General features: G+C 39.4%; 1 protein-coding gene across 1 annotated transcript in view; it reads right to left on the bottom strand.

Annotated features, from left to right (window-relative positions):
* Positions 1 to 384: 384 nt before the first annotated feature.
* LOC117291546 (inner centromere protein-like) overlaps positions 385 to 13,747 on the bottom strand; it is a 28,395-nt gene continuing 15,032 nt past the window's right edge. The window contains exons 10-14 of the mRNA XM_033773337.1: positions 10,017 to 10,222; positions 8,960 to 9,086; positions 8,349 to 8,548; positions 7,133 to 7,242; positions 385 to 1,303 (exon numbers count right to left, since the gene is read on the bottom strand). Coding sequence (XP_033629228.1) covers positions 1,128 to 1,303; positions 7,133 to 7,242; positions 8,349 to 8,548; positions 8,960 to 9,086; positions 10,017 to 10,222 — 819 coding nt within the window. The 3' untranslated portion in view covers positions 385 to 1,127. The remainder of the gene's footprint in view (positions 1,304 to 7,132; positions 7,243 to 8,348; positions 8,549 to 8,959; positions 9,087 to 10,016; positions 10,223 to 13,747) is intronic.

The following is a 13,747-nucleotide window of genomic DNA, read 5'->3' as shown; positions in this document are numbered from 1 at the left end:
ATGAACAGTCTTCAATGATGACCTAAAAGCAGGTTTGTAAATGGTATGCTGTTAAAACATTTCATCACTACAGGTATCAAACACATATATTTAATTGTAAATGCCTTATATTATTGTCATCCACAAAATATTGTATAATTATATTCACTGCACTGACAAAAGACTTGCTAGCCTTGTGTCTGTCAACATTCCAGTGTGTTAATGAATCGTAGGGGTTCACCAAGATGTTTGTATATGAATGAGACTTGCATTGTTTGTACATGTATAGGGAAGGTTAATGCAGCTACTACAATGCTAACCCACATCCTCTCACTAAGATTGGGAAATTATACTGTTCTGGAAACAATGTAATTATTTGCTCCCATTTCCCAGCGTTACTTTAACTTTTTCTTGACAAATATTTAATTGTAACGATACCTATACATATATGTACACATGAAATGATGATGGGTATTGTCAGGTGCTGTTTGTTTTTATATTTTATCACCATGATACATTTTACTAAATACTCCATTAATCAAATTGAATCTTGAAGTCAATGTTTTAGTTGTGCAAGATCTTTTACATGAAAATACAACATTAAAAATCCAGCAGGGCTACTCAATCATCCTGCAATCTTGTAAAAATCACATAACTTTTAGTCACTTTACTTAAATTTAAAGTGTCAGACCTAGAAGAAATTATGCTGGTGTTTTTTAAAATAGAGGGTATTTTTCTTTGCCTTGTTTCTTCTTTCCAACCATGGCTTCAGCTTGCCCTGTGCTTTTTGGACAGTACCAGTTCCTCCTTTTATTTTGTTAACTATTTACATTTAAGTTATAAAGTTTTCAGTTCATAACTCTACCAGTCAAAAAACTCCCATGAGATATTTTACATTATACTTAAATCCAAAATCTCAATAACCAAAATCCAAACCTCCTTGTTTGATTTGGCCTTCAATAAAACTCATGCTGCTCAAGAGATTATAATTACTCCAGCTGATGATTCCTTCTTCTAGTTACACTAACATCCCATAGTATATACACACTGAAGTAAATGACACTTCAAAGCTAAGAAACTTTGCACAATAAACCAAATATTTCATGCAAATTTAAAAGATTATCTAAATCCAGTAGTGTTACCTATTGTTAGACCTTGAGCAATGGTGAGTCCCATACTGCCGAGCTGGTTCTTTTGATGTAGCGAGCTCTCTTCTTAGAGAAGATCAGTGTTAAGTCTGGAGGATCAAAGGGTCCAAACATTGTCTCTAGGTTTGGGGGTGGATTGTAACACTGTTTGATTAATGCGTTCTTCAGACGGGCTCCTGGAAGAGAGATAACAAAAATATGTCACCAATACAAGATACTTTTAACATGAATACACAAGAGATAGGCATACAACAGACGGAACCAAAACGACAAGTCAGATGGCTCTCTGTCCGAGCAGGGGCGGATTGCAATAAAACAGTCTTAGTCAGCAGTCTAAGACCAGTCAGTTATAGCCGGCTATCTGCCTTAGATGATCTTAGCTTAGTCAGTCATCAAGCCTGTTGCAATAAGCCGGTCTTAGATAAGTCGCTGAAAAGTAATGAAATACGAACAAATGTCCCATAATACTTAGCACTCTGCAGGCACTGGTGGTACGGCATTGTTGTTATTGCTTTGGTTTAAATCATCGGATATCAAATCTGTGAGTTGTATCATTTTCACTTTTGAGAACATACATTTACGATACAATCACCTTGATCTTCATCATAATGCCTCCCATGTGTGTAATCTATTTCTAAAATAAAATCTAATCCTAGAGCTCTTTCAAATCATCTGCAACTAACAAATGCAGCGCCATCTTTAAAAACAAAAAACAAAGACCGATTATAGCCAGCTCCGAGCAGGCTTAAGATTTAAGACTGGCTATAATTATAGACCGCGCTATTGCAACCGGTCTATAATTAAAGACTGTCTTAGTGCGTCTCAAGTTAGCCGGCTATAGCGCATAGACTGGTTTAAGACCGCTTGGTGCAATCCACCCCTGAAGATGGAGAGACTACCTCAGGGAATACTGTGTACTTTTGTTTATTTGGAAGCAGAGAGCACATGATAGGAAGTTGAATGCAGGCATTTTTTATTATTATTCATGGTTGATTAAAACACTGCAATTATACAGCGCCTACAAGCTGAAATGTACAGTTTACAAAAATAGTCATTTAAAATATTACATATTATTATTTATATCAGGTTTCCATAGGCAAAAATATATCAGTGTTTTGAATGCTTTCGTAAAAAGTACCCCGGATGACAGCAATATTGTGTCAGTAAAAGTTCCCGAATGCCGGGAATTTTAACAAGTTTCGCTGGTTCCCATGTAGTCAAGAGCAAACGCTCACTGTTGTTAACCAGTGAACGAAGCTGCACATAATAATCAACAACGATGGCTGCTTCTACAAGCGGCGCGAGATGCGCTTCGGTTTCCGATGAGGATTTTGAAGAACAAAGACGCAGAAAACACCTTGAAAGCAAAACAAGCAGTACATGTTCTGAGAGCTTTTACCTGACGGAAATAAAAATCTTCCAACGCGATTTGAAACTTGGATAATGTATCAGAAAAAAACATAATAAAATTGAATTTGAAAATCTGGAATCAGGTGAGCCAAAATAGTGTTGCTTTGATCATGGAGGTAGTGCTTTGATCAAGTCCTCAGCCTGATATTAATAACAATAACAATAAAAATAACAATAAAAATAACAATAACAATAACAATAACAATAACAATAACAATAACAATAACAATAACAATAACAATAACAATAACAATAACAATAACAATAACAATAACAATAACAATAACAATAACAATAACAATAACAATAACAATAACAATAACAATAATAATAATAATAATAATAATAAATGGCGACGAGACAAGGAACACTGCTTCAGATCGGCTCTCGATTCTATAGAAGATAAATATTGTTTCCCGCTGTTTGTTTTGCACCAAAAGTTAACTCCTTGTTGGTACTACTTGGTAGACACCGCAGGGTAAGTTTGAAGGCAACTAGTTAACACCTTGTTGCTATTTTTGGTGGAAAAAGGTTGGATTTTTTTCGTATTCGAAAAACTTTCTACAACGTAGACCGCACCGTGTGTACTGAATCAGTGAACGGAGGCGCGCATCATCCGCGTCCTTTGGAACATCTTGATTACAACCAGTGTTAAGTCTTCGTAGGGTTGGATATTCTACAGCGTTGCTGTATGTAATTCTCCCTGAAACTATAAACTTTCTCACAGTTTTGTGATGTTAATAATGAGTGCTATGGAGCATCAATTCAACGGTGAAAGAGTGACAAACTCCCAGAGAGGAAGTCCTTCACCCGATCTGGTTGGTATGCCTGAGCAGGTGCTACCAGATCGTATCCAAACTGCTCACAACGGGATTCGTGGTGGAACCAGGAGAAAATGGAGTAAGAACGATAACAAAATTGCGATGGACTGTTATATTAAGAGTGAACCGGACAAGAGAGGATACAGAAGGAGAATGATAAGCCTATGGCAAGATAAAGGAATGTTTGAGATTAGTGAGCAGCGTCTTGCAGACCAGATAAGTACTATCAAACGGAACCAGTGGTTAACCAATGTGGAAATTGAGGAGATGAGGAGGATAGTACAAGCTGAAAGTGATGGAACAGATATTGTTAACCACCAAATACCGGAGGAGGCGGCTGCTGCTAGCTCACAGAGTGAAGATGAGGTGAACCAGCCAGGGTTGCGAAATGGTCAGGATGATGATGGCATCGACGATGAGGAGGGCGTAGAGTTCACGGAGGAGGAAGTGCAGATTAAGGCTAGGCTTCAAGAGGTGATGGAAGCGGCGAAGGGGTCAAACGGGTGGAGTATTCCAGCTTTGCGCCGGGTCCCAAGGACTAACCGTCTTATTTTTGCAGGGGCAGTTGTAGTAGGGGAAAAGTTAGGGGTAGAGGTGTCTCAACAAGGGAACAGTACACCATGGTGGAAACGTCGGCTGGAGGGTCAAATTAAAGATTTGCGAAGAGATCTCAGTAGAATAGAACAAATGAATAAGGGTTTATTGAATAGTTCAGACTTAAGGAATACAATTATGACAAAGTACAACGTCAAACGTAAGGGTGTGAGTGTTGTAATAGAGGAGATTAAGCAAAGGGTTAAGGCTAAGGCTGCAAAAGTGAAGAGGTATGACGACAGGGTTAGACAATTTCACCAGAATAGATTATTTAACACCAATCAGCGTCAGTTGTTTAAGGAATTGGATGGGAAGGCTGACAGCACGCAAGCGGTTCCGAGACCAACAGAGGCAAACACTTTCTGGGGTGGTATTTGGGACAAACCAGTAAAACACAACCGACAAGCGGAATGGCTAACAGATGTGAAAGATGAATTGAGAGGGGTACAACAGCAAGAAGGGTTCCAGATTGACGTGGACAAGGTTAAGAGACAGATAAAGAAGGTGCCAAATTGGAAAGCCCCGGGTATGGACCATGTGCATGGGTACTGGTTGAAGAACTTCCGTAGTTTGCATGAGCGAATGGCCCTACAATTGCAAGACTGTCTAGTACAGGGTAAGGTCCCATCTTGGATGACTGAGGCAAAAACAGTGCTGATCATGAAGGATGTCAAGAAAGGTAACATTGCCAGTAATTATAGACCAATCACGTGCTTACCTGTGATGTATAAACTCTTGACCAGTATGATTGCAGAAGACCTATATCGCCATATGGATGACCAGCAGTTGTTTCCGGAGGAGCAGAAAGGCTGTAAGAAGCGGTCCAGAGGTACGAAGGATCAAGTTATCATCGATAAGGCTGTACTGAAGGACTGCAGGAGCAGAAAGACTAATTTGGCAATGGCGTGGATTGACTACAAGAAGGCGTATGACATGGTATCGCACACATGGATAATGGAATGTCTGGATATGGTTGGAGTGGCTGATGCAGTAAAACGTCTTTTAGGTGAGAGCATGAAGACGTGGCGAACAAATCTGACAGCCAACGATGATAATCTGGGCAAGGTATGCATAAGAAGAGGTATTTTCCAAGGTGACTCTCTGTCTCCGCTGCTGTTTGTTCTTGCGATGATGCCCCTGTCGATGATTCTAAGGAAGGTGAGTGCAGGTTATGTAATGAAGAAGGACGGATGTAAGATCAACCATCTGCTTTTTATGGACGATTTGAAGTTGTTTGCGAAGAATGAGGCCGAGATCGACTCTTTGGTGCAGACCGTCAGGATTTTCAGTGATGACATTGGGATGCAGTTCGGTCTGGAGAAATGTGCTTCAATGACCATGAAGAGGGGGAAGAGGGTACATTCCGATGGCATTGCTCTGCCAGATGGTGCACAGTTGAGGGCTTTGGGTGAGGAGGAGAGTTATCGGTATCTTGGTGTACTTGAATCGGACCATGTCCTTCACAAGGAATCAAAGGTAAGGCTGAAGGCAGAATACATCAGGCGTGTAAAGAAATGTTTGAAGTCTAAACTAAACGGGGGGAACATGATTAAGGCGATTAACACATGGGCCGTGTCTTTGATGAGGTACAGTGCGGGTATTGTCGAGTGGACTAAGGAAGATCTAGATGTCACTGACAGGAGGACAAGAAAACTAATGACCATGCATCGCATGCTACACCCGCGGTCAAATGTTAGTAGACTCTATCTTCCGAGGTCAGAGGGCGGAAGGGGGTTGCTTAGCGTGGCGGACAGTGTTAACATCGAGTGCAGAAGCTTGCATTGTCATGTCAGGAGGACCGAGGAGAGCTTGTTGAAAGTTGCACAAAGGTACACGAGGGCAGACGAAGTGGGGCCGAAAGAGTACAAGAGGGAAAGGAAGGAGGAAAGACATCAAGATTGGAGGAACAAACCACTTCATGGCCGGTTCTTGAGGTGTACTGAGGAAGTGGCCAGCAGCAAGTCATGGAATTGGTTAAAGAGTGGAGAACTAAAGAAGGAAACAGAGGGCTTGATTACTGCGGCGCAAGACCAGTCTCTAAGGACAAATGTAATGAAGGCAAGGATAGAGAAAGCAAACGTCTCTCCTATGTGTAGAATGTGCAATAAAGCAGAGGAGACTGTATTTCATATTGTTAGCGAATGCAGTAAGATGGCCCAGACGGAGTACAAAGGAAGACATGACAAGCTGGCCAAGGTGATTCACTGGGATCTGTGTAAGAAGTATGGTGTCAAAGTACTTGCGAAATGGTACGACCATGTTCCGGAGAAAGTTGTAGAGAACGACCAGGTCAAGATCCTATGGGACTTTAACATTCAGACCGATCATGTTATACAACATAGGCGTCCGGATGTTGTGCTATTAGATAAGACGAAGAAGATGTGTCATCTCATTGACATAGCGGTGCCAGGTGATATAAGGGTAGCTTCGAAGGAGATGGAAAAGATCGAGAAGTACCAGGACCTGGCCAGGGAACTTCGTAAGATTTGGCAGGTAAAGGTAAAAGTAGTCCCCGTGGTGGTTGGAGCACTTGGCACCATTCCCAAAGCACTGGGGAAACATCTAGATGAAATAGGGACAAATGTGAGGGTAGATCTATTACAGAAGGCAGCGCTTTTGGGAACAGCGAGGATCCTGAGAAAGACCCTTGAGATCTTAGGCTACGGGACGTAGCCCGGCTCGAGGAGTTACCGGCACAAAGGAAAATGAGATCTTTCTTTTGCATGCTGTGATAAAATGAAATAATAATAATAATAATATAATAGATGTTAAATTTGCATCGGGGATAAAGAATAATAGTTTTTGTTTTTACCCATACACTGATGTGTTAGCACTGTATACTCAGTACTTTCCCCGAGTCCTGTGAACAAATATCACAGGCATGTTACTCGGGTGACAATATTGCACTCGTCTTAGACTCGTGCAATATTGTCATAGCGTGTGCAATATATTCTTGTATCCCCCTCAAAGCCATCTCATATTATATAATTATTACAAAAAAAAAGAATAAACTTTTTCAGCCTTCGAGAAAGACTCTGCTAGGGTCGGAATGTCAGGCCATTAACTATTTTTTGCATTTATACCCTCGGTCCATTTGGTTGGTAAGTTGTTTGCAACAGCTATTTCTATTTTCTCAAAAAAAAAGAATACTTATAACAACCATGTAAAAAAGCAACCAACCTTGCGCCCATGAGGGAATGTTTTTCCTTGGAGCATCCTCTTCATCTGTTGAGTCTCCACTGTGTAAATCATCGATGTTGTAATTCTCTGCTGTTGAAGGTATTACAACTCTAGATGAGGGTACAAAAGATTGACAACAATTAAGTAATACAGCAAACAATCTGTGCAGAAATAGACATTGATGTATTCAAGCATACAAAGCTGTATGTGCTCAGAACAAAGAACTTGAACACAGGAATAAAGAAAACCAAATTAAATACAACAGTTTTCTGCACTTATCTTCTTGTTTAAAGCCATTGGACACTTTCGGTAAACAGTTTTGTCCAAGGCCCACACTTCGTGTACCACAACTTTTATATAAAATAACAAACCTGTGAAAATTAAGGCTCAATCGGTCATCGGAGTCGGGAGAAAAACACGGGAAAACCCACCCTTGTTTCCCCACGTTTCGCCGTGTCATGACATGTGTTTAAAATAAATCCGTAATTCTCGCTATCGAGAATTGATATTGTTTTCATGTTTTCTCAAAAAGTAAAGTATTGCACGGAATAAAATTTCAAGATAAGTCTTTTACCATTACCTTCTGTAAACCCTGTAAATTATTTGTAAATCTGTGAGCTTTTGATTTTTTTTCTGTACCGAAAGTGTTTAATGGCTTTAAAGGCAGTGGACACTATTGGTAATTACTCAAAATAATTATTATCACAAAACCTTACTTGGTAACGAGTAATTGGGAGAGGTTGGTAGAATAAAACATTATGAGAAACAGCTCCCTCTGAAGTGGAGTAGTTTTTGAGAAAGAGGTAATTTTCCACAAATTGGATTTCGAGACCTCAGATTTAGAACTTGAGGTCTCGAAATCAAGCATCTGAAGGCACACAACTCCGTGTGACAAGGGTGTTTTTTCTTTCATTATTATCTCGCAACTTCGGTGACCAGTTGAGCTCAAATTTTCACAGGTTTAATATTTTATGCATATATTGAGATACACCAAGTGGGAAGACTGGTCTTTGGCAATTACCAATAGTGTCCAGTGTCTTTAAAACCAAATGGCTTCCCTTGCCTTTTTTCCTGCCAGTTTGAGCGCCTTATTCACCATAAACAATATTTCTATTTGGCCTCATTTTGTTTTCACTGCAATTCAATTCAATTGTGATCAACAATTGAATTGCAGTGAAAACAAAATGAGGCCAACACTATTGCTGTTAGGCCCTACCTCTGTGGAGTCATGTTATAGGAAGATGGAGATCCCTCCAATACTGATGTGTCTTTAGTGACAGTAGTATTCAGACAGGCACTGGTGTTGTGCTTTAAGATGGATGCCTTCAATCGCTCATGCTCTGCTCGCTCACGTTCCTGCTCACACTCTAGACGTTTACGCTCTGCTTGCATCATGTCCACTAAATGTCGCTGTTCCTGTGAGTACAACATATTCAATTTAGTATTCAAACCAAAAAATGTGTTGTTTCACAAAACAATACAACTGTCCATATATGCATGTTCCAAGTGCTTGCGCGCTTGTTTTGAAATAATACAGTACACAACTATAAAGCCTGGTATAGATTGTGCATGTCTCACCTGTTTGTGAGCGTTGGGACCCGTTAAAGTGGCTGAGTTTGTTTCCTTCAGTTGTTAAAGCAATGAACTTGGTTACTGACTACCAGGAACCCATAAGAGTTGCAATGATTTAGTTTAACTTTAATGATTTATGCAGGAAAAGTAAAACATAAATGGACTTGGCTTTTACATACAATCAGCAAAGACTTGAGGTCTTCTCAGGGTTGTAAATTGTTGTCATAAGAAATGCATTTGAACAATGAAGTATACCTTTAGTCTCTCTTTCTCTCGAGCTATTCTTGCTGCTTCTAAACGACGTTCATTTTCCAATGCTTCTTCCCTGGCTCGTCTTTCAATCTCCCTCTTCAGCTCCATCTCTGCTTTTCTTTCTTGCTCCCTGCAGCACAATGTAATAGTTTCATCATTTATATAACTTGAATAAGACTAATCATTGCACAGCTCAATAACTTGCCAAAGTTGATATTAATAATCACATCTCCCCCTTTCTAGATTGAGAAACCCGAATTGGGGCTTTGATGATAACTTTAAGATGTTTTAGTAATGTGAAGGCCACTTGACATAACATAAACTGCTTATACTTGTTTTTATCAATGTGAGACTTTGGAATGCTAGGTGGCAGCAGACTTACTGGTAGAATAGGAGACTTTCTGTGACGATAGGTGGCGGCAGATTTACCGGGTAAAGCCATTGTTCCCAGAATTATGCGTATGTTTAGAACTATGTAAACAATGGAAATTTACCCGGTAAGTCTGCTGCCACCTAGCGTTGGAAAGTCTCCCATTACCATTGTTTACGTATTTTTGAGCCCGAGTGCATCACAGAGAACAATGGAGTTACCTGGTTAGTCTGCTGCCACCTAGCATCCCAAAAGACCCCCATTTGAATAATATCCATAATAGTATTAAAAAGAGCTGGTTCATTTTTTTGTAATAAGATGTACTGCAATAGTTTGATATGCCTCAAAATTGTGTCGTTTGAATCCAAAAATTTGCGTGCCGTGTTAGTTCACGATGTTGGAAAACCATGCAATTTCGAGGCATATTTGTGAGGATCATTATATTGTATTCTCAAAACATCTTTCTAACCATGTGCATTTTATAACAAACGGTTGCAAATGCTTTTCATGAACTTTCGTCCCATTAAGATCAATCATAGTTTCAAAAACATCTAACAGTAGTTGTAAGTACTTTTAGCATCTATGTTAAATTTGGGTATTACTAATATAAATGATTATTTTCAATGAAGTGATAAGGCCCATTTGTTTGAGGAGGGCCGTATCACTTCATTACAGCAATAGAATACTAACCTCTCTTCTTTGAGAAGTTGCATTTCTCGTTCCTTGGCTAGGTCTTGTTCAAGTCTTCTTTGTTGCTCTTCTTGCCTCTGTTTCTGCGTATCAGCACGACGTTGCTCCTGAAGGCGTCTTGCCTCATCTATACGACGCTGTCTCTCCTGCTCCTCATATTCTTTCTTCCGAAGAATCATCTCACGATGACGCTTCTGCTCCTCTTCCTGGAAAAAGGAAAACAAACAGCAAACAATCTTTACAATGAAGTTTCAATAAAGCTACTATCAGGGATGCCAGTGGCTCTTTCCTTCAGAGCCTGAAATTTTTTTTGAAGGAAAAGGGGTCACCGCCCCCCCCCCCCAGACCAAAAAACTATAAAAAACATAACAGCACTTTTTTAATAAAACATAAAGAAAAAGAAAATTCTGACCATCCTCCCCCCCCCCCTTGCCAAAAAGGCAGGCATAGTCTGATTTTAGTCTTGAATTTTCCATTTGTATAATATCACAAATTTCAAAACGTAAACAAAAAATAAAAACATCGGTGTATGGGTAAAAAAACCAAAATTAATAATCTTTATCCCCGATGCAAATTTAACATCTATTATATAGTTGCGGTACCCGCTGCCAAAACATAGGATTCGAACTGCCTCTAGCTACCGGGCAACCTCGGTAGTCTAGTTGGTAAGACACTGCTCTAGAATTGCAAGGGTCGTGGGTTCGAATCCCACCCGAGTAACATGCCTGTGATATTTTTTCACAGGACTCGGGAAAGTACTGAGTATACAGTGCTAACACACATCGGTGTATGGGTAAAAAAACCAAAATTAATAATCTTTATCCCCGATGCAAATTTAACATCTATTATATAGTTGCGGTACCCGCTGCCAAACATAGGATTCGAACTGCCTCTAGCTACCGGGCAACCTCGGTAGTCTAGTTGGTAAGACACTGCTCTAGAATTGCAAGGGTCGTGGGTTCGAATCCCACCCGAGTAACATGCCTGTGATATTTTTTCACAGGACTCGGGAAAGTACTGAGTATACAGTGCTAACACACATCGGTGTATGGGTAAAAAAAAAAAAAAATTAATAATCTTTATCCCCGATGCAAATTTAACATCTATTATATAGTTGCGGTACCCGCTGCCAAAACATAGGATTCGAACTGCCTCTAGCTACCGGGCAACCTCGGTAGTCTAGTTGGTAAGACACTGCTCTAGAATTGCAAGGGTCGTGGGTTCGAATCCCACCCGAGTAACATGCCTGTGATATTTTTTCACAGGACTCGGGAAAGTACTGAGTATACAGTGCTAACACACATCGGTGTATGGGTAAAAAAACCAAAATTAATAAACAAAAAATGTTGATGGGTTCATATTAATGTGAGGATCAGTTGAATATAAAACTTCTTTTGCAGTTAAATTTTTCGATCGGTATCAGCAACGCACATTATTGGGAGGGTCCAATTCAACTCACTGTCATCTAGCTTGGTGACGCCAACTCGCCGTTAACTCCTCCAAAATAAATTTAAAATCCACAAAAGATGCATAAAACTATATAGTATAACAGACATGCCAACTAGTACGTTTTTCCCGTATTTCGTACGTTTTTTTTGTAAAAAATAACGGTTATACGGGTTTTGCAAAAACAATACGGTTTTGAGCATCGCCACTGCAAAAATACAATTTTATCCCAGTTGGCCGTCGTGCCCTTTTTTAACTCAAGTTCAATATTTGTTTGACACAGAGTTTATGGCCGACTACTTACGGCTGATAATGATTATCCAGTGAACTCTTTTATTCCACGGGGGTATTCCTTATTCAACTTTCACCACACATAGAGCGAGCACAATGGAGATTCCAATTTATCTGACGTCCCGATTTCACAGGGAACCAGTGTTGTCAAATGCCCTTATATGGTATCGGTCGTTTTGTGAACGGACGAATCGAGTTTGCAAAAGAATTTTTGGCCAAAATAAAGACACAACAGATATAGAGCGCCTGAAGCGAGATTTTTATAAGATGAATTGAAGAACTATGCCCCCAAATACAACAAACGAAACTTTTTGGGATGATTTGGGTTTTTTTTGGTCTTCTTCATTAAAATTAAATTGGTTTTGTTTTGTACTTGTCTTCTTTTGACAAAGAAAATGATATTTAATTAATTGACAAGGGTTTATATATATGAAATAGGATATGATTAATCAATGTCTTTAAGATATGATTTATCAATATCTTTTTTTCATATAAAACCTGTTCCATTGGATTAACCACCAAATTTTTTAATTTTTTATATTATTTTATTTTATTTTTATTTTATTTTTATTTTTATTTATTTTTCTTCAAGTTTTAATTAACTGGTTAAATTAGGCTGTTTGATAACTAAATGGCCTTCACACCTTCTCTATTTTGCCTGTCTGGGGGCTTAAAACTACGTTTACGTGTGTTTAAAAAAAAAATACAGGCTTTTGATGCAAAATACAGGTTTTGGGGTTTCAGAATACAGTTTTGTGATCCCAGAGGTTGGCATGTCTGCTATAAGCTAAAAGAGAATTTGAAAAGTTCTAGGCTACATTTCGATTGTAAGAATTTTGTTTTTGATCGTGAAAAAAGTATCTCTGTGCTACAAAGCCGTCGGTCGCCATCTGTCGCCATCTTTCTTTTCACAGGCTTGTGCAAAATGGACAACAGAGGGCGCTTTCCTGCATTTGGAATAGTCTTGCCACAAGCCGTGAATGATTGGTACTGCATGTGTAATTTATGTTAGTTGGTCGTTAGGCGTTAGGTCAAGACGTTAGGTCAAGACTAGTTCATACCTGCCATCTTGGAAGTGGTTGAGTTGGCTAGTTGACAGCGAGTTGACGGCAGCAACATAATGGATTCTCCGGCCAAATGAAATACAAAGCGCCGGAAATCTTTTTCAAAACTTACATTTTCTCCGGCCAGATGAAAAACGGAACAACGGAAATCTGTTTTCAATAAAATATATTTTCTCCGGCCAGATGAAATACGGAGCTCCGGAAAAGTTTTTTTGTTTTTTTTCTCCGGCCCGATGAAACACAGCGCCGGAAAATTTGAAAAAGCCGGAATTCCGGCAATAGCCGGAAAACTGGCATCCCTGTACTATGCAATACCAAGCCACATTCTCCTGAACCAATTTCATAGAGCTGCTAAAGAACAAAAAGTGGCAAGGTATACTTTGAAATGCAAGCCAAAATACCATGAAATGATTAATAGTGCTTATCGATACTTCCAGATAGACATACTAGAATGAAAGAAACCATGAATCTTGAATTTGCCTTATAAAGTCGACTTGATGGCACGAGATTCCGAAGTAGAGCCAGAGAGTATTGAAAACAAGCAAAGCTGGCAGGATCTTGGGACTTCAACCATCTTCAAGTCACTTTACTAAGCCTTGACTCATGCCATACTAACCTAGACTGTCATTTCAAACAAGCTGCTTGCTCTGATGATATCAGAATCTAGACAGTTTAAAGGCAGTGGACACTATTGGTAATTACTCAAAATTATTATTAGCACAAAACCATACTTGGTGACGAGTAATGGGGAGAGGTTGGTAGTATAAAACATTGTGAGGAGCAACTCCCTCTGAAGTGACGCATTTTTTGAAAAAGAAGTATTTTTCCATGAATTTGACTTCGAGACCTCAGATTTATAATTTGAGGTCTCGAAATCAAGCATCTGAAAGCACACAACTACGTGTGACAAGGGTGTTTTTTCTTTCATTA

Source organism: Asterias rubens, chromosome 6 (genome assembly GCF_902459465.1).
Source record: "Asterias rubens chromosome 6, eAstRub1.3, whole genome shotgun sequence".
In the NCBI taxonomy this organism is placed as follows: Eukaryota; Metazoa; Echinodermata; class Asteroidea; order Forcipulatida; family Asteriidae; genus Asterias; species Asterias rubens.
The sequence above is the reverse complement of the archived record's forward strand: the minus strand, read 5'-3'. Positions and strand labels throughout refer to the sequence as shown.